The sequence below is a fragment of the Sciurus carolinensis genome, chromosome 4 (assembly GCF_902686445.1).
Source record: "Sciurus carolinensis chromosome 4, mSciCar1.2, whole genome shotgun sequence".
Classification (NCBI taxonomy): domain Eukaryota; kingdom Metazoa; phylum Chordata; class Mammalia; order Rodentia; family Sciuridae; genus Sciurus; species Sciurus carolinensis.
In genome coordinates, this window is record NC_062216.1 from 38845931 (window position 1) to 38866228 (window position 20298).

At 35.3% G+C, this 20298-nt stretch overlaps 1 protein-coding gene across 5 annotated transcripts; it reads left to right on the top strand.

The window, feature by feature from the left end:
• Window positions 1-1430: 1430 nt before the first annotated feature.
• On the top strand, window positions 1431-19059 carry F11 (coagulation factor XI). 5 transcript variants are annotated; one of them, XM_047551476.1, is made up of 16 exons: window positions 1431-1755; window positions 2886-2941; window positions 4071-4160; window positions 5716-5878; window positions 7140-7246; window positions 7926-8085; window positions 8736-8845; window positions 9193-9352; window positions 11384-11493; window positions 11595-11757; window positions 11854-11960; window positions 14443-14611; window positions 15451-15626; window positions 16084-16179; window positions 16819-16958; window positions 17372-19059. In XM_047551476.1, exons 2-16 carry the CDS (start codon window positions 2887-2889, stop codon window positions 17531-17533), a joined length of 1968 nt encoding a protein of 655 aa, XP_047407432.1. In that variant the 5' UTR covers window positions 1431-1755; window position 2886; the 3' UTR covers window positions 17534-19059. The 5 variants fall into 5 exon arrangements, with proteins under 5 accessions (XP_047407432.1, XP_047407434.1, XP_047407433.1 ...); XM_047551478.1 differs by having other exon boundaries at window positions 14443-14496; window positions 15456-15626; XM_047551477.1 differs by lacking the exon at window positions 4071-4160.
• The last annotated feature ends 1239 nt before the right edge of the window (window positions 19060-20298 follow it).

The window sequence follows — 20298 nt, forward strand, 5'->3', positions numbered from 1 at the left end:
CTCATCTTGGGCCATCTTTCCACTTGGGTCTTTGGCCTCGAGGGCTTGGGTAAGCCTGACCTTCAAAATCTATTCAGGAAAAAAAAAAAAAAAAACAACTATTCAGAAAGTCCACAGTAGCATTGCTATGATAATGATATACGGGAAATGAGATTGCCTCCCTATGTCCCCAAATATTGAAATGCTTACAGTCAACTGGTGACATTGTTTAGGTTCACAAGATCACACTCACATTACTGTGTTGTCCCTGAACAAAGTCCAGTGTTCCCTTTGGTACACATCACTCCAGCATGATCTCTAACAGGGACAAACTTGTACATTCATTACTGTCCTGGTCTCCAGAATATTTTTGAAAATTTTAATTCCATTTGTAAAACCCAAGCCTTTTTAGTTTTCCTATGAAAAATTGGGAACTTTCTCTAAACCATAAAATTATCTTTCTCTAAAATTTACTTAAATGGGACATATTGCCCCTCCCCAAATTTTCTGTTGGATTATCAGGAGACCACCCAGACATCATTAGGACTAGTGAGTGTCTAATGAGGACTAAGACCCTGAGCGATAAAGCAACATGGCCCAGAATCCATAGGTAGCTGGTATACAGTGTAGCTACCTGGTGTTTGCTCAAGTGACATGACTAGTAAACTATTGAATAGGTCTGGATAACAGAGAACAGGGATTATCATGACATCTACAAAGCTCTTAGCCCTTCTTCAAGCTCAATAGGAAGGATCAGAACTGAATCACAACTGTGGGAAACCCAGAAAAATACTTGTCAATTTTCTTTTCCATAGGTGGCAACAAGCCCTACTACTGGAAGTTTCCTCCAGTACAAGCTCCTTATCCTTCAAGTAATTGAGGTGGCATTTTAATAGTTTGTCATGTCACTTCCTTGTTCTCCATTTGTGTCTCAATATCCTGAGATGACCAAAAAAATAAAAATTATTTTAAAAAGTAACAAAAATAAATAAATAAATAAAAATAAAATTTAAAAACCTATGAGACCTTTTAAAGTTTCTTGTTAAAAAAAATTTAGGCAATGCTCACAAATGAGATAGAGTTCAGCTTCTTAAAACTAATCATATCTGCATAAGCTTCTGAAAAGTAAGACTTTTTTTTTTTTTTGAGTTTTGGGAATCGAACCCAGGACCTTGTTCTTCTCAGGCAAGCACTCTACCAACTGAGCTATATCCTCAGCCCAAGCAATGTTATTTAAAAGAAAATAAATCTGTAGAGACAGACCTTACTTTTTACCCATCCCCAGCCCACAGCAACTGGTCTCCTTCCTTCATACACCGCAGTTCATCAGACATTCTGTGTTTTCTTAGTAGACTCTGAGATTGAACTTTGACTAGAATTCGTGGTTAACAATTAATTATGGCAAGTGTGGCTACATGCAGCTTTGGCTAGCAGGCATTCTAGATGTGAGTTTGTCCAACTTCTAAGGCAAATTCGAGTTCTCTAGCTGTCTCTGTGTGTGTCACTTGTTGAGTATACAATAAAAAGATCAAAAATAATTTTAGCGTATTGAAAAAGCTAGTAACTCTCTTAAGGTACATTTCCGATACACAGAGTTTTTAAAGACTTTCCTGAATATGCTGTAAACGAAAGTTTAACGTTGGAAACCAGGAAAAATAAATATTTGAGTGAGCATCACCTACACATGCTTATTTAGGAAAGGATAAAGATCCTTTTGGAAGAAGAAAAACACCCTTATTGAGAATTGCAGCAAATAAGCAAACAAGGTATTTTCAGGTATGATTTCAAAAATTATTACTTAACATTTCTCTTAAGCAATTATGCCTTGAAATGCTTTTTTTTTTCCTGCCAATGGGGGGTTTTAAAAATTTGCAATAGAGAAAGATTAATTTTTAGTATGTGTTTGATTTCACATTTTGAATATTTTGTATAATAAATTTGAGAGACGCATAATGAAAGGAGAGTGTCAGTGTGTACTCAAAAATTAGTATTTTGCAAATTAAAAAGACATTCCAGAGCAACACTGAGGGATCAGAAGGACTGACTTGTCTCATGGATGAGTTCATTTTTCGCAAAACAATGCTTTCAGTGCTTAATGGGAGTAAGTGCATCTGTAGGCAATTAAGTCAATTTACAAATGTCTTCATTTGCCCAGAATTTTTTAAAATAGAAAATGTTATAAGTAGAAAATCACTCAGAGACCTTTGAGAGATATAGAAAGAGACCTCCAATATGGAAAGAAAGGACATGAACTGGAAGAGGAAGTAAAGTTGGAAAATTGGGGTGGGAAGAGCAGATGGTCAGAGCATCTGATTAACAGTGAGCTGGAGGCAGAGTGAGGGCAGGAAGAAAGGCAAGGGAGAGAACCTGCCCTGTGAGTTAGGGCTTCTACAGAACTGTGACAGGGTGGAATGCCACACACCCACCATGACAAGGACCATTCTGAAATTCTGAAAAGATAAAATTCAGTATCATGATAGGAGCCCTGTGAACTCTATTTAATTTACTACTCCCTTCTCTCCCTATTTCTTTTAAATTTTGATGTCAGTAAACTAATTATATATATGAATATATATAATATAAAATTGTATATACATATGTATATATAAGACAGAGATTTTATTTATTTATTTATTTATTGGTACTGGGGATTGAACCCAAATGTGCTTTACCACTGAGTCCCATCCCCAGCCCAATTTAGTTTTTTTTTTTTTTTTTTTTTTTTTCATTTTGAGACAGAGTCTGCCTAAGTTGCTGGAGCCTTGCTAAATTGCTGAGTTTGGCCTTGAACTTGCAATTCTCCTGCCTCAGCCTCCTGAATTGCTGGGACCCCAGGCATGTGCCACCACACCTGGCATGAATATACTTTTTATGTTCTAAAAACTTGCACATTTTTCTCTTTGTAGGATGATCTTATTATGCCAAATGGTACATTTCATTTTATTTGCCTCTGTTTCTGGTGGTAAGTAAATCCTTAAGAATGGACTGGAAATAGCTTAATTTATTGGTCTGTAGAGTGAGAAACAAGAAAGCATAAGTCTATGCAAGAAAATCACAGTATGAACTGCACACGCGTAGAAGAATCCCATGCCATTTACTCCAGGGAAGGAAATAAATTGTTTTATTTATTTTTCACTTAAACCTCCAGGAGTTTTCAAAGCAGGAACAGAAATCGGGGTGAAGAATATCTATACCTATAGCTGTATCTCTATTATATTTTTATTTTCATACATATCCATCTATCTACATAACACATATAAATGATAACAAATAACAGCATTTAAAAAGCAGAAGTTTTTATTTGCCTCATTGATATTTCAGTTTTCCATAAGCAGTCAGTTCAATAATATAAACACACACTAGTAACTTTGGACTAAAAAATGTCATACAAACATGCATACATAGTTTATACATTTCAATAATGTATTGCTGTTAATTCTCCACCCTATGTTGCTTTCACTAAATTTCTTTATAAATTATTTCAGCAATATTCAGTAGATTATATTAATATAAGTATTTTTAGGCCCAATGTTTATTTTCTATTCTTATGAAAACATAAGCATTCCTTTAAAAAAATGACGTAGGCATATTGCATTTAATTTCTGATACCATTGTTAAACTTTTTTCTGACATGTGAAAACTGGCAAAAATCTAGGTAAAGATTTGAAATAAAGTAAGTAGCCTATAATATATTAAACTATATAGTTTATAATTTCAGTTATCTTTTTGGTTATCATCCAGATTATATTTCCTCATTGTCATTATTTTGAAATTATATTTTTATTTTATTGATAAATATGTCAGTACTAACTTGACTGACATATTTTGAACACTGGACTCAATAATTACATATATACATACCTATGCTCTTTAGGCATTGTATATGGAACAATAACAAAAATTGACCACATGCAAAAACTTAAAATAAATCACCACAAACTTTGATGTGTGAACATTATACAGTGCATGCTATTCAGTTACAATGGAACTGAGCTAAAAAATAACAAAAGAGTCAGCCAAAATATAACCAAAATGTAAATGGAAAATTCCAAATGAAAAAGTCAATAATGAAATACTGAAAACTTTCTAAGGGATGTGGGATAAGACAATATCTGCTGTCACCTTAAACATTGTCCTGGAGAACCCGGTCGGCACAGTGAGGAGGAAAGAAGAAATAAAAGGTAAAAGATCAGAAGAAAATTAACTCTGCTCATAGATAATATAATTGTGTACCTAGAAAACTCCAAAACAGTACCATACAAATTATTTTAGTCAAATTAAAAAGAAACCTGAATGCTAATTCAATATTCAAACCAACAAACAAAAACTCACCGAATGGTGAGTTTTACTAAATTTTACTAAAACATTATGTCTGGATTTAAAAAATCAGTCTGCCTTTAAAAGTAAATGGCTTAATTAACAGGAGATATAGCCTAAGAAAATTACCATTTTTAATGTTTTAAAATCTATTAAACTTACTAAATAATTAAGATTCTTATTCAAAATAATATTTTAAGGTAGCATGATTGCTTTGTAAGAATATAGGCACGTGTGGCTTCCATGGTCAATAGGAATACCTTGAGGTGAGAACAGACCCTCAGTTCTTGGGAGGCTACTGTAGAGATTGGTTGCAATTAACACAGAACTTGGGAGTCAACAAATTTTCAAGTCGTTTTTGAAATACCTATCATTTGGGGAGAAATCATGTGATATTTGGAGGTTATGTGTGGATAATTTAGAAGGTATACTGGTGAATTTTTGAGGCAGGTTTATCAGTCCCACAGATCTCTGTGGCAGTTCAGTGAACACTATAGATTCTGCTCTTGGAGTAATATTTTTAAATGCATAAACTAAAAACAGATAGGATTATTGAGAAAATCAATTACATTGAATGTAATTAGTTTAAATGTAAAAAATGTGATACGAGAAATGGATATGGTTCTTATTTCTGTATTATGTAACAAACTCAGTGGTGGACCTAAGAGTAGTAAGGAGTGATAAGGAAATCTGAAATATCCACAACTGTAGTACTTTTAAAAAATCTGATTGTTATTATGAAAAAGTCAAAGATACCATGAATACCAAAGTAGTTTGTTGCTTACATTTATAATAGAAGACCACATATCAGTTAGAGGTTAGTGAAAATGAACATAAAACTTTTCCTCACCGAGTTGATAGACTAACTGAATCCTATAAACCTTCTACAATGGTTTCAACTGCATTTGCATTTTCCAAGATATTTATGGAATAAAGTTGTAACAACAGATATTTGAGTAATATTTTATTCTGTATGAAATATTTCCATTTTGGTCATGTGTCATTTTATAACATTATGAAGAAAAAGGTGCATAGCAGCACACCACTTCTCAGTGAGAATATGCGAAGATTAAAAACTACAACCTCAATGGCTAAGGATTGGATGACCTAAAAACGTTACACACCATGTGAGATATTAGGTATCTCTTATAATGGGAAAAAATTTTTAAATTTTATACAAGATAACTTTTTAATAGTGAGATGTCATTCAGGCATATGTGCCATTTGTGATTTTTTTTTTTCCACCTAAGACCACTCATTAAAAAAAACTGACATAAAACTGTTGTTTGCTTTGATGTTCAAGTTCGGGCATACTTTCTGTTAGGTAGACCTGTTTGCCTTGCCTCTACCAGATTATTATCTAACTAGACACATACCCATGAAAATCCACGGTAACTTTTGCCATGTGTTGCCTCTTAGAATGTGTGACAAGGCTGTTCAAAGACTCCTACTTTCAAGGAGGAGATATTGCTACTGTGTTTACACCAAGTGCCAAGTACTGTCAAGTGGTCTGCACCCAGCACCCAAGATGTTTGCTCTTCACGTTTATGTCTGAAACGTCAGCTGAGGATCCTACTCAATGGTAAACGCTAATGTTTCTACATCGAAGAACTAGAATTCTTGGGCCAATTACATACTAATAAGTTTCTGTCTAACATTTCATATAATGTACAGTTAACAACATGAAGATAAATTGATCTTCAGTTGAAATATTAACTACGACAAAAATGCTATTTAAGCATATTAGGGGGAATATTTATGCCTCTGTGGCTTTTCCAGTCTCTCTTGGGGTCTCAGTATTAAGGGTGCATTTTTTTCCCTTTCTCTCCACTTTTATCCATATTAATCTTTCTGTTATTTATTTGCTTTTCTATTAATTGATATTATTTAAGTGAGAAATTTCTTCCAACTATTTTATTAGAAAAATTAAACATTTATGAAGGTATTTTTTTAAAATAATGCAATAATCCCCTACCACCACCAAGACTGCTATTTTTACTTTACCCACCTCTATATGTACATATGTCTGAACATTTCAAGTAATTTTAAGACATCATGACTTGTCATCCCTAAGCACTTCAATACACACTATTCTTTGCCAAAGAAAAAAAAACAAGAATTTTTTTTATATCATTTTACTTGACCACCAAATGTAATTTGCAGCAATTAACTATGATCTCATCAAAATTCACAAATTGCATTTGGTTGTTTTTAAAACTCTCTGGTCATATTTTTAAAATTTCTAACATTCCACCCAGCACTTTTGTTTCCAAATTGGACTAAAAAATTCAGTAATTAAGGCTTTCTGCAAATTTAAGTTGTAAACATCTTTGTGTGTTATTGCCACATTCACAGATATTCATATAGTAAGTATCCTGAATTTACAAAGTTTACAGAAATCTAGAACAGGAATCCGCAAGCCTTTTATTAAAAAGGCAGAGACTAAATGCTTAGTCTTTGCTGGTCCAATGGCCAAATCAGGGACATCATGCACATGCTTTATCACTACTTAACCTGTAATCATTTAAAAATATGAAAACCATTCTTAGCTCATGGGTTATATGAAAACAGGCAGATTTTCAGCAGTGTTTTAGCAATAGGTCATAGTTCACCCGCTCCTGTTTATTTCTTGTTAAGGAGTAATATGTGGTCTTTTAAATGTAGAAATGATGAAATGAAAAACAAAGTAACAGTCTTGCTTAGAAAATATTTGTTTGGGTTAAATATTTGTTTTGGCAAGAGATAGTTGGTTTCCTTCTCTTTGGCTTTCTGTGTGCTAACTTCTAAGACCTGTTATTTTAAAACACACATTTCCACCTGGTAATGCTGTTTCTAAAAAACAGGTTTACCTGTGTCCTAAAAGACAGTGTCACAGAAACACTGCCAAGGGTGAATAACACAGGAGCGATTTCTGGATATTCTTTCAAGCAATGCCCGCACCAATTAAGTGGTAAGATGTCTTGTTGGAATTGATAAATACTAGCTATGATGACAATGCATATAATTACATCAGATATGGTTTTATGGCTATAAAACAAAACTCTGCTATGTGGAAATAAACTCCCCTATTGAAGTTCTTTCAGTGTAAAACCTCTCACACACAAGTACACAGCTCCCAGCATGCAACACTACAGTTCATTAGAATTTCTTTTTCCTCATAAAAGAACTCAGTTCTCATCATTTCTTTATATTCTTTCAACTTTCCAGCCTAAAAGCTTCCTTGAAAGCCTTTATTATATATATTAATTCAAATCAAAGGGGGCAAATACAAAGACTGAAGTACCACTTTTCTTAATTAAAAAAAAAAAAAAAAAAAAAAAAAAAACCCAGATACTTGAATAGGTATAGGTTGATTATTCAAACAATGTCAATGGAGTTTAGGGGCTAAGAGAGGCTAGGTCAACAAATCAAGATGCAAATTAACAAGTGTAAAATTGTTGCAATAAAAAGGACATTGACTTCCATTGAAAGTAGGAATTAAGCAAGATTAAAATAAAAACAAAGGACTTCTAAGGAATCCTTGGTGAAAAGGTTACAAGTTCAAGTCAGGGGGACTGTTGAGAAATTAGAAATACTGCAGTTGTCCCTGGGATCTGGAAGTTGCCCATATTTCCCACTTGTAATTCCAGCTTGCCACAAAGATATTTATGTGGACCTGGACATGAAAGGAATAAACTATAATGACTCTATTGCCAAGAATGCTCGAGAATGCCAAGAGAGATGCACAAATGACATCCACTGTCACTTTTTCACATATGCAGCAAGGGATTTTCCCAGCGAAGAGCATCGGTGAGTGAGCCAAAAGCTGAACCTAAGGACATGAAGACACTCAAGGAAAAATTAAAGGCTGACTCACTGAAATTGTTTTTCATCAGTCTGAGGCTAAAATTTATTAACCCCTAAAAGACATTTGCATAATAGCAATAACTGTTTTTGTCGTGAAAAGTTCATTTAAAGCCCAATTTGGATGAGTTTAATTTATGATAGTCTGTCTTTTAATGACACAGTTATAAAATATGTGTGTGTAACCCATATCCTAGCTAATTTCAAAAGTGCTTCATATTTAAATTGGCAATTTCAAAACAGTTGCAATTGGTCTGATGGCTAATTCTCTTCCCTGCCAAAATGATGGTGTAGTTTAACCCTACAGAAAAAATAAATAAATAAAAATCTACCCATCTACTCATCACTTCTCTTAAACTGTCATTTTACTGATGAGGAAATAAAAGTCTGCAAAATTCATGGCACCATCGAGTGCCTAGCGGTGGTGCTAAGACTCAAGTCAGCTGCCTCACCTCTCGGAGGAATGTTCTTTTGGGGGGTAATTCCTTTGTTTCATGCCTAAGTCTTCTCTCAAATGATCATTTCCCATCATCTTGTGCTTTTACCCACTTGCAGGTGGAAGAATAAAAACTTTTTCCATTTTTGTTTTTATTCAGTAATATTTGTCTGTTGAAGTACACCCAAACAGGGACACCAACCAAAATAACGAAGCTCCGCAATGTGGCATCTGGCTTTTCATTGAAATCCTGTGCGCTTTCTAACCTGGGTAACTACTGTTTTCTCAGTGAGCTGGTTGAAACATTAGCTGGCACAGAGCTGATGATATGTGCAATGATGCTAACTTTGGATCCCTCTCAATGGTCACTGATGAAATGGACCCAATGATCTTTTACCATTTTTGTGTGATAAACTTAGCTATGTCTTATATAGAGTTTATATTTAAACTTCAAGTTTAAAGTAGTTACTTCATGTTTCTCTAAATTCAAAATATTTTTTAAAAGATCTTAGGGTAAATTTAAATATTTTAAGGTGGAATTTACAAATACTGGGACTGGAATTTTCACAATTCTGCTAGCACATTGATTTCCCACCACGGTTTCTCCTATTATCCAGGTTGTATTAGGGACATCTTCCCTAGTACGGTGCTTGCAGACAGCAACATCGACAGTATTTTGACTCCGGATGTTTTTGTCTGCCAACGCATTTGTACTCATCATCCCAATTGTTTGTTTTTTACCTTCTTTTCCCAGGAATGGCCAAAAGAATCTCAAAGGTAAGGAATTACATTTAAGGGTCATTTGCCTTTTTAACACAGATGATTAAAATTCATCATTAAACATTCTGAGTAACTAAAACCAAGTATTCTGAATGTCCGTATTGGATTAAAATTGCAAAGAATCCCTAGCCCCTCTCCCTTCCTATTCCCCACCTACTGACTGCAAATCCAATGTCACCAAGGACTTTTCTCGATCTTTAGTTTGGGAGGTGAGGGAGAGTTGTGAAGAGAATAATCATGGCTGTTAAGAGGCAATGGAGTCCGATACCATTTGAGATAACTGAACTGGGAGCAGAAATGTCAGTGAAAGATGGGATCCAATGTGGGGAAGGGGTAAAAGTCTACATCAAGAGGATTGGGGTGGTGGCAGAGAGGGATTCAAGAATAGAGACCCCATTTCTCTACTGATGAATATTAACAACAATATAAAAAGAAGAGGAAATTCTTCAGTCTTCAAAAGGACAATTGCTAGGGTTGTTGCCCCTCACTAACAAGATTCACTAAAAAAATAGTAATTTAATTTAAAAAAAACAATTTTAAGTCAGCTTCAAACCTAGATTCTATATATCTGAGAGCCCTTGCTTGACATGGCTGCCCACTGTTGAGGAGAGCATTACCCCAGAGCTATTCAGCCAGGTAAACTCTGGAGTTCCTTGCCCATCAGGTAAACCTTGTTTTCCATTGAGTGAGGTTGCAATTTCAGGATCTGTCACAGAAAAATGTATCTGTTAATTTCATTTGCTAAACAAATTTAATGATTTATTTGGTGCCTATTATATATCAGGCATTTTTCTAGCACTATTACTAGTGAACTAAATAGACACCAAACTTACCTCCTTTGATCAGGATGCAGATGATAGAGAAGTGTTCAGATTGGGACATATTGTCACCTAGAGTCAATAAGAGTTGCTTTTGGATACAGTGTAGGCTGTAAAGGAAAGAATAAGCCTGATATTTTTGGCCCAAGGATTCAGAAGAATGGAAATACTACTAGCTGAGATGTGGAAGATTTCATGAAAGGCAGAGGTGAAGGGAAAATGTTGAATAGGCAATTGAAAATAAACGTTAGATTCAGAAGGGAGTTTTATGCTATAGATCCATGTTAGGGTATTCCCAGAACATAGCTGATAATTCAGACCATTACATGGGTGAGAGCACCAAATGATTGAATGCAGAGAAGAAAGAATGTCCAAAGATAGAGACTTAGAGCCTCATAAAATTCAGAAATTAGAAAGATGACTGTCATTTTATGATAATTGCTTCTCTGTTTTCTTTGTCATATTTATTTCCTTTTATAAAATTACCAATCAATACCTACAAAATTAGCAATACATTTGATCCATAAAACAGGGTTGATAGGAACATGGCAGCTACAAGGCAAGATTTGACTATTTAAATTAAAATCAATTAACTAATTAAACTAATTGATTAAATTAATTAAATGAAATTAAAAATTCACTTCTTCAACTGTACTAGTCACATTCCAAATGGCGGAAAGCCACATATAGCTTGTTGCTTCTGTGTTGCATGGCATGGATAGAGAATATTTCCATCATTGAAGAAATTTCTATTGGACAACTCTGCTCAAGAGTGATTTTGCGGTGCTTAGGAAAAGTCACTACCTTCCAAGAAGATGCTGCCAGGGTACAGAGTCAACCATGTATTTCACTTACCACTTCTAAACTGGAACAAACCTGGATAGGAGACTTCTCGGTAGCATAAAAATTCTTGAATCTTTGAGATAGACTAAGAGTATTGAAATAAAGAGAGAAGATACTAGGAATACTGACAATAGAGCAAGATCTGAAAGTTTTTAGATATCCTGATGATTTTGTTTTGAAAATCTGTCTACAACTTACGGGTCATAGACTGTTACTCAATAATCCATGAAGGGTACTTTCAAAATAGGAACGTTTTCACTATTCATGCCAATGTGACCTGTCTTTACTTTCAAGAGATGCTGAGAAAAATGTTCTTTTCCTCTGATGTGTTTTTATGACATGTTGCTGTTTCCCTTTTTCATATCAGAAATCTTTGTCTCCTTAAAACATCTGAAAGTGGATTACCAAGTACTCGCATCACAAAAAGCAAAGCTCTCTCTGGTTTCAGTCTACAAACTTGCAAGCACAGCATCCCAGGTGAACGATGAGGGTACTTTCTTCCTGTTGAGATCAACTGTTCTGGAAAAGATTGATGTAAGGTTCTGCGTCTCATATCTGATATGTGATTTGTTATCTAGTCCTCTGTCATTCTTCATTTTACCATGACACTGACTTCTTGGGAGAAGAACTGGACATTGTAGAAGTGAAAGGTCATGAAGCCTGCCAGAAAATGTGCACCAACACCATTCGCTGCCAGTTTTTCACCTACTTCCCACCTCAAGAATCTTACCGTGAAAGGAAGTAAGACAAACGAAGGGTCAAGGTGATAGATGCGCCTGTCCCACCTCTATGTGAAGGACGTTATGTTTATTTATACCATTTTGTTTCCAATTATAGGGGCAAATGTTACTTAAAACTTTCTTTCAATGGATCTCCAACTAAAATACTTCATGGAAGAGGAGGCATCTCTGGATATACACTAAGGTTATGTAAAATGGATAATGGTGAGTCTAATGTCACTTGAAAAAAGTACATCAGAAGGAGTTGTTCGACACTGAATGTAGCATGACTAAGGTAGTCGATAATAGCCATGGAGGAAAGAAAAGGAGTAAAATAACAAATTTAACCATTTTCTGTTATTTTTCTTTCACATAAGCTAACCACACTTTAAAAGTATAAATTGATTTGACTAAACTTTACATTGCCTAGTAGGAATTGAATATGTGTTTAAGTTCAGAGCCTTTATACAACCAGCATTTCATGAGACACAAGGGCAGACAACACTTATATAACTGACGCTTGTTCTCAGGGCCAAGGATCTTTCTTTATTATTCTTGATGATCGAAATATCAATCATACCTTGATAAATCAAATTATTCACTTTACCCTCACTGGATCTTCAAGTGAAGCATAAATAACCATCATGTCTTTAAAATCATGCATTTATTCAAAAAATACTGAAGTAACTTCTTTTTCAGAGAGTGACTATCATTCTTTCAGTTTTCCCTGCAAAACTCTGTAGACTTATGAATACTGGCAGAGATATTTAAAACAAAAATATATTTTTAATTTAAACCAATGAGTGTGGTAAGGTGGAAATAAAAAGATCATCTAGATTACACAAAGCTTATAATTATAGAAATAATAATAAAAATCAGTTCAGTAATGTTTCAATCCTAGCTGCTAATTTCTGAGCACAATAGCAAGAAATGGTTTGTAGGCAAATAGAATTTTTCTAAGGGACAGAATCCCATTGGGAAAGACTGTACCACAAACACTTCTCCATACATTACTGTAACTCCCTGTTAGACTTCTTTGTTTGACTTAATATCCAAAATTTTAAGGCACTATAAGTTAAGATGAAAATGATATTTAATAAGTAAAATGAAAATGATATTCATACCTTATAATAGTTTAGAAGTATAAAAAATCTTTTGTGTCAGATTATTTGCTATACCAAGAAAGTGATTCAATACTTAACTCTGAGAACTTGTTTTGTAGCCCATACAGATGTTACATTATGTCCAACATCAATATTCTAACTAGAAAACTATGCCTTACTATAGTGTAGAGAGGCTCTGAGAATCTTTGGGTAACCCAAGCCTCTTTAGAAAACAAGTCAATTAAATTGTATTTCATACTTTCTCTGTTTTCTTTACAGTAAACTTACTTTAAAAGGAGCACTGGAAAAAATTCTGTTGTCTTAATTCAACCTCCTATCATTAGAAGAGACATGCAGCAAACTTTGTTAAGTGATGTTGGCATGGTTTAAAAAGGGGAACCAGCATATTCACCTTGATAAATTGCAGATTCCATTTCCACTCCTCCTCTTTCACTTTCTTCTCTGTTGAATTTATAGACTCTGACCGGGGAAGTTATAGACTATATCAGGTATAGGTCGATAGCTTTGGAGAAAATATAAGACAAACAAATAAAATCTTATGCATTTTTAGTGCCCCTTCTGAATTTAGTGAATTAGATAACTAGGTTTTATTGCACTATCCTAGATGAAATAACACCTTAATATATAAGAGGGACAGTCTGAACTGTTCAAAATATCCTGTCATTCATCTACAATGTAGTGTAGTTTTCTGAAGATACCTAACAATGCCTAAAGGAAACACTCCTTAATACCAAATATAATGGTGAAAATCATATTTTTAGCATTTTGTTTAAACTGAGAAATAAAATAGAAAGAAAATCAAGATCTATGTCCTGTACCTAACAAGGTCTTGATTGAGTTATTTATAACATATCTTAGTTACTGCTTACCTATTACTTTCCCTAAACTTTCCATTTATGCCACTTTCCAGCTTGGAAACTAGAAGGGTTTCCCAGAAATTCCAGAATATAGGTAAAATCTTCAAAATGGCCCTCCAAAACTAATTTCCACCCTATCCACTCTTAAATGAGAACTCTCTTTTTGGCAGTCCAAAATCATACTATGCTCATCCTTATCTTAGCTTACTGTTAACTGTTGTCCCCATCAAATTTCCTTTTCTTATTCCCTCATCTGTTTGAAGTCTACCCCAGAATTATACATTCATTTTCCCATGGGAAAAAGAAAAGGCTAGCAAGAGTCTTTTACCCCCACAAAACTAGTGAATAGACCATTTTCACTGTCAGAGTTTCGGATCTGAGGTGGAGCTCAAGAATTGACATTTTTTAACAAGTTCCAAGGTGATGTTATTAGTTCGTGGCCATACTTGGCCAACACCACATTAAAAGAAACATCAGTGAGACTACTTGTGGTATCAAATGAGGACAGTAACATTCTTTTGAGCATGTAATTAGAAGATGACCTGGTCTTTCCATTTTTATGTGCATGTTTTGTTTTGTCATTTTAATTATGAAGTCTATTGCACTCAGGGTCGTGGTAAACTCATGATCTGAAGGAAACTTTTCTCCTTTTCTTCCTCATGGAACACAGACACTGGTGGAACATGAAGATACAAGACGCTACTTACTGTGATCTTTCTGTTGTAGAGTGCACAACCAAAATCAAACCCAGAATTGTTGGAGGAACTGCATCTGTTCGAGGTGAGTGGCCATGGCAAGTGACACTACAGATCATGTCACCCACCCAGAGACACCTCTGTGGAGGCTCCATCATTGGAAACCAGTGGATATTAACGGCTGCACATTGCTTCTTTGGGTCAGTACAGTGCTATTTTTTAATAGTTTGCCATCCTCATACTACTAGCATATTAATACATACCTTAAAGAGTAAACTATCCTATCCTATTTGCTACATGAATTATTACCTTTCTTAAACTTTAGCAGGAAAAAAGTGCAAAAAGGAAGAACCATTCAAGGTCTACCAACATCAGAATAGGTGCAGGAACATGACCATTCATTTCCCATTTAAATGCAAACACGTCCCCCCACCCATCCCAAATGCAGAAGGGCTTCATTATACATTCTCAAGTTGGATTCCCTACGTCACTTTCAACATTAGCCAGGCATAAAAGCTGCAGCTGGAGAATATATGAGTGCATATAACCCAGGGAATTTAAGTTGATCAAACTTCCTCTTCATCATCCCCTGAGTTGTCTCCAGACAGTTTTGTGTATTTGCTTTAGTTATTGCTTTCCTATCAGTATACAGAGTACTCATATCATAACTCAAGAACACATTTGAGGCCAGTAGTCTTCACTTTTTACATGTGGGAAAATGGAGTACAGAAAGTCCATGTGAATTTCTCAGGGATTAAACTAAAATCCAGGGATTAAACTAAAATCCAGTTGTGGGTATATGTACATGATGGAGAATGGAAAGAGCCTTCATTCTCTGTGTTAAGTTATTCCAGTACTTTCTTTCTTTGGAAAATATGTGATTGAAATTTTGGAGATGAAATCATTTCTTTCGACTTAAAAGTTACACCAATGGCAGAAAGTATTAATAATAATAGCCAGTTAAATAGCTATGCAGCTCAGAATGTTTGGAAATTATTTAGTGAAGGAAATTTTTCTTCCTCTATTGTTTTCTCCTCAGTGTAGAGTCACCTAAAATTCTGCGTGTCTATGGTGGCATTGTAAATCAATCTGAAATAAATGAGAGTAAGTCTTTTTTTGGAGTTCAAGAAATAATAATTCATGATCAGTATGAAATGGCAGAAAGTGGATACGATATTGCCTTGTTGAAACTGGAAACAACCATGAACTACACAGGTATGTAGAATTTTAAGTGGAAAGTAGTCTATAAAGGTGACCTAGATAAAAGGTTCAACCTTACAAGAGCCACAGCTTGACCCTGCTGACCAGTCTCTCCAGGCAGAGGGTCTAGAAATTTAGTCTTTCACTCTGTTAAAACTGGCACACTTGCCTGATTATGCAATCATATTTTGAGAATTTGGGTGAAAAAGTGAGTTTTCTTCAAGCTTTATTACAGTGCATGGGGTGACATAATTTTATAATGTACTAGAGTATTAAGAATGATTTCACCTAATATCTTCCTTTCAGGACACATAATATGTAACACTGAAAATGAGAAATGAAAATATACAAAAGAGATGCAAAAAATGAATATAATATATGAAGAAAACAATATAAAGTGAAAGAAGAGAGTCTTTTCAGGGAAACAAAATATATAGTTTCTAATAACTAAACTATGATTTTTTAAATTTAGACTTGCAACGGCCCATATGCCTACCTTCCAAAGGAGATAGAAACGTAATATATACTGACTGCTGGGTGACTGGATGGGGGTACAGAAAACTAAGAGGTAAAAAATGATGTTCTAAAATATACTGCATCCTAAAAATAAAAACAATAGTTTAGGCACAAACTTTTCTAGTCTAACACGTCATATAGCCAAAACGTAAGTCAAATCAATTATAGGAAGTACAGTAAAAAAATATCATGTCTGTTTGACTAGAAACTTTAAATGTGATTAAATCTCTTTAAAGACTATTTTTAATGATGTTTAATGGGAGACTAAGCATTTTTCAGTAGATGTCCTAGCTCGTTATCCAATTATTTCCTCTGGAAAGTAATTCTAGTTAGTTGTAATTAATTTTTGAATTCAATTAGATTAACAAAATATACACACAATAATGGGAATGTCTTCTTTATACTCTCAATTACAAAATGTCTATGAGGTAAAAAAGTAATAGCTAAACTAATATTTTTTCTTTGTAGATTTTCATATAGGTATGATTTTTAATATCCATATATATGTTTACATATGTGCAGATATTGTACATATGTATATATAGTGTATATATGTTGTATATATATATATATGTGTATATGCATACATGGTATATATGGATATATTATATACATATGTATTTGTGTGTGTGTGTGTATATATATAGTATATATGGTTATTCCACTAAAAACATAAAAACATTTTTTTCAGACAAAATACAAAACACTCTTCAAAAAGCCAGGGTACCTTTGGTGTCAAATGAAGAATGCCAGACAAGATACAGAGGGCATAAAATAACCAATAAGATGATCTGCGCAGGCTATAAAGAAGGAGGGAAGGATGCTTGTAAGGTAAGTGGATGTTCTCCACCCACAACATTTTCAAATTGGAATTTTTGATACAAATTTAAAAAGCAGTCTTCAGCCAATGAGCAGGAGACGCTGAATTTGAGTTACTTAAACTGAAATCTAGAAGGGACAACCTAGATGCATTGAGCAATCAGGTTTTTTGAAATTTATGAAGGCCAGGACAGAATTTTCAGCAAAATCACTCTGAATAAATTGTATTTAAGGGACTGGGGTTGTGGCTTAGTGGTTAAGTGCTTGCCTAGAATGCATGAGGCACTGGGTTCAATCCTCTGCACCACACAAAAATAAAATAAAGGTATTGTGTCCACCTACAACTATATATATATATAAATTATATTTAAGACAGGTAGTTTCTGAGTGACCAGGGGCACTTTTTTTTCCTCCCCTTTCCGTAGGGAGACTCCGGGGGGCCCCTGTCCTGCAAGCACAATGAGGTCTGGGTTTTGGTGGGCATCACGAGCTGGGGTGAAGGCTGTGCTCAAAGGGAACGACCAGGCATTTACACCAACGTGGCCAAGTATGTGGACTGGATTTTGGAGAAAACTCAAGCAGCATGAAGGAGTTTCCAGGTGCCTTTGGCCCCCTGAATGACATGCCAGATTGCTTCCTGGAAGAGGGAAGAGGGTGTTGCTACCCCTGAAGAAGATACGGTGACAGCATGTTTCTTCCACAGTCAAAAGTCCAATAGGCGTGGTATTTGCAAGAATGTACCCCAGGGAAAACAAACCGTCATTTTTAAAACTCCCATTCTTGGATAATCACAACTGTTTCCAGCATCAAGTTTCTTGCTTTCTGATCAGACTTTCATTCAGTCAAAGAAATACTATTTTTGAAGATTATAATATGGCAGATATATTAGAAAAATATCAAGTACTGGCACCAAGAGATTAGGTAGGAGGACTGCTAAAAGAAACCACCCCAAAAAAAGATTCATTAAAAGAAAGTGGAAACTGGAAGAAATGGTGACAAGGACAGTCCCCATCAATTTGCAGGAATCTGTACTCTGCCTACATTAACATGTTTCTGCTATAAAGAATTATATGAATTCACTGACAGTTTTTTAGAATGGTCAGAAATTCTTGTCTTTTCGATGTTTAATATATATGTATTTCAAATCGAGTTGGGTAGGCACAAACTACAGAGGAATGTGAATGAAGACTCCAGAATTTCTCCGTGAGAGAGGACAGGGTACAGCAATTTACCTGGAAGAGACACCTTTAGTGGACAAATCTTAAAGATGTACTTGCCTGGAAAACTATTTGTGCATAGATGGTAGATTTAATGGCAGCATTATAGGAGGGGGAGGCTGATGGAAATGAGGGAAGCCAGCCACCCCCAGCCCCAAGGAAAAGCAGCCTTGGACAGAAATTAATATAAATTGCATCGATACTACAGGTAAAAACAATCTGGAGCAAATGGATGATTATAGTACAGTCCCTGTATTCTAAATAGTGGGGTCTTCTCTTTCCTGTAAGTATTTAAAATTGTACAATTGCTGTTCTGGAATAATTTAATAACCTAGAATTTGAATGGCTTTTGATTTGTATTAATAGCTAGACAACTCATCCAATAAGAAAAGTATTTATTGAAAACAATTATGTGATAATATCATCCTGAACTTTGGGGATACAGGGTGAGTGATTTGTTCCTAGTTTTATGAAGTTTACTGTCTACTGAGCAACAAAATAAAATACATACAATTTGTAATTTTAAACCGAATTAGAAGGATGCACCAGGTTTTATGAGATGAGAAAGCAAGACAGGCACTTGGAGAAAGCTCAAGATCAGGATAAAAAGGATGTGTTCCTGAGGAAGATAGAACAACAGCAAACCATGTAACATAAGATATTACTTCCATTATAACAAAGTAATGTTTTTTTTACAGGAGGGGAAAAAAAAAAAAAAAGACAAATCAGCTTCAAGTATTTTCGATTCATTTCTCCATTTTCCCACTAGATGGCACTTTTATACCTCTGTTAAATTTTAAAGCAGCATGTGAGCAGAGCCCATTTAATTTATATGTTGAAACAAATTCTATGTATATGTAATATCTGGGAACATTAAATCAAATCAACCACTTCAATCCAAATGTGTTTGACTTTTCAAGTATAATTGTAAATATCTAGTTCCTAGATAGCAGTTTCTCCTTTAAACCATATGCCCTTCAGTCCTTTGGTCCCAAGGCCTCTCCTACCTGTACTAAGTAGTCTGAGTCTCTGGGGGAGAGTCCACCCTGGGTTGCATGCACTGAGCTGTCCTCCACAAGCAACTTTGGGATGGCAGAGAGAGTACTGTCCTGTGTCTCACCAACCTTTCCCTGTTGTCACCTGCCTTCCGGCAAGTGCCAGTGGCTCAGGACCCCTCTTGCCATCTCTCTGTGGTTTCCCTTACACTGTGCTATCCTCCCCACCCTTCTATGTCCCCAAACCTCTCTACACATCCTCCACACCAGCTTTGCTCAACATGGGCAACAGAATCCTCTCAGTTGATTACTCAAAGAATTATTAGGATTATGTTGTATTTAAGAAAAAAATAAACCATGCAGGACACAGTGGTGCATGCCTATAATACCAGCAGCTCAGAAGGCTGAGGGCAGGAGGCTAGAAAGTTCAAAGCCAGCCTCAGCAACTTAGCGAGGCCATAAGCAACTCAGCAAGACCCTGTCTCAAAATAAAATATAAAAAATATAAAGAAGGGCTGGGGATGTAGCTCATTGTTTAAATGCCCCTGGGTTCAATCCCTGATATATATATATATATATATCATGATTATATATGATATATCATATATTATATAATGATGGTTGATTCAAACAGAAAGAAAGGAAGGAAGAAAGACAAAAGACAGGAAGACACCCTTATAATATTTGAATGGGTTGCCCTCAAAGTGCTCCTCCTGTGTTCCCAGGGAAGCAGTATTGGGGCCTGATCCCTAGAGTAGTGATGTTGGAGTGCCATGGACGTTTAGCTAGGGGAGTTAGGAGTGCTTAGGACTCTAAGTGGGGAGGTGTCCACGCAGAGGATTATGGGAACTGCCTCTCAGTCTCTCTCCACTTTCTGGAGATTCGACCTTTGGCTTTGATAAACGACTCTGCCATGATGTGCCTCTCATCAGAACTGTCACCCTCACCAGAACTGAGTCCTTGGAGGCACCTTGCCTTTGAATCTCCAAAACTAAACTAAGCAAGCCTATTTTCTTCACAAGTTGCCTATCTCAGATATTTCCTTATAGTGACCCAAGCTGATTGATATAACCCTCCCCCACCCCGTGTGCCTGACACACACAAAACACACATACACACATATTGACAATATGGACTCAA

What these genes read in the sequence shown, in the direction of transcription:
- F11 (XM_047551476.1), top strand. Translation starts at nt 2,887, where the DNA reads ATGATCTTATTATGCCAAATGGTACATTTCATTTTATTTGCCTCTGTT. An exon ending in TTTCCCAGCGAAGAGCATCG is followed by an intron (nt 8,086 to 8,735) that starts GTGAGTGAGCCA and finishes GTTTTTATTCAG; the next exon opens with TAATATTTGTCTGTTGAAGT. An exon ending in CTGTGCGCTTTCTAACCTGG is followed by an intron (nt 8,846 to 9,192) that starts GTAACTACTGTT and finishes CCTATTATCCAG; the next exon opens with GTTGTATTAGGGACATCTTC.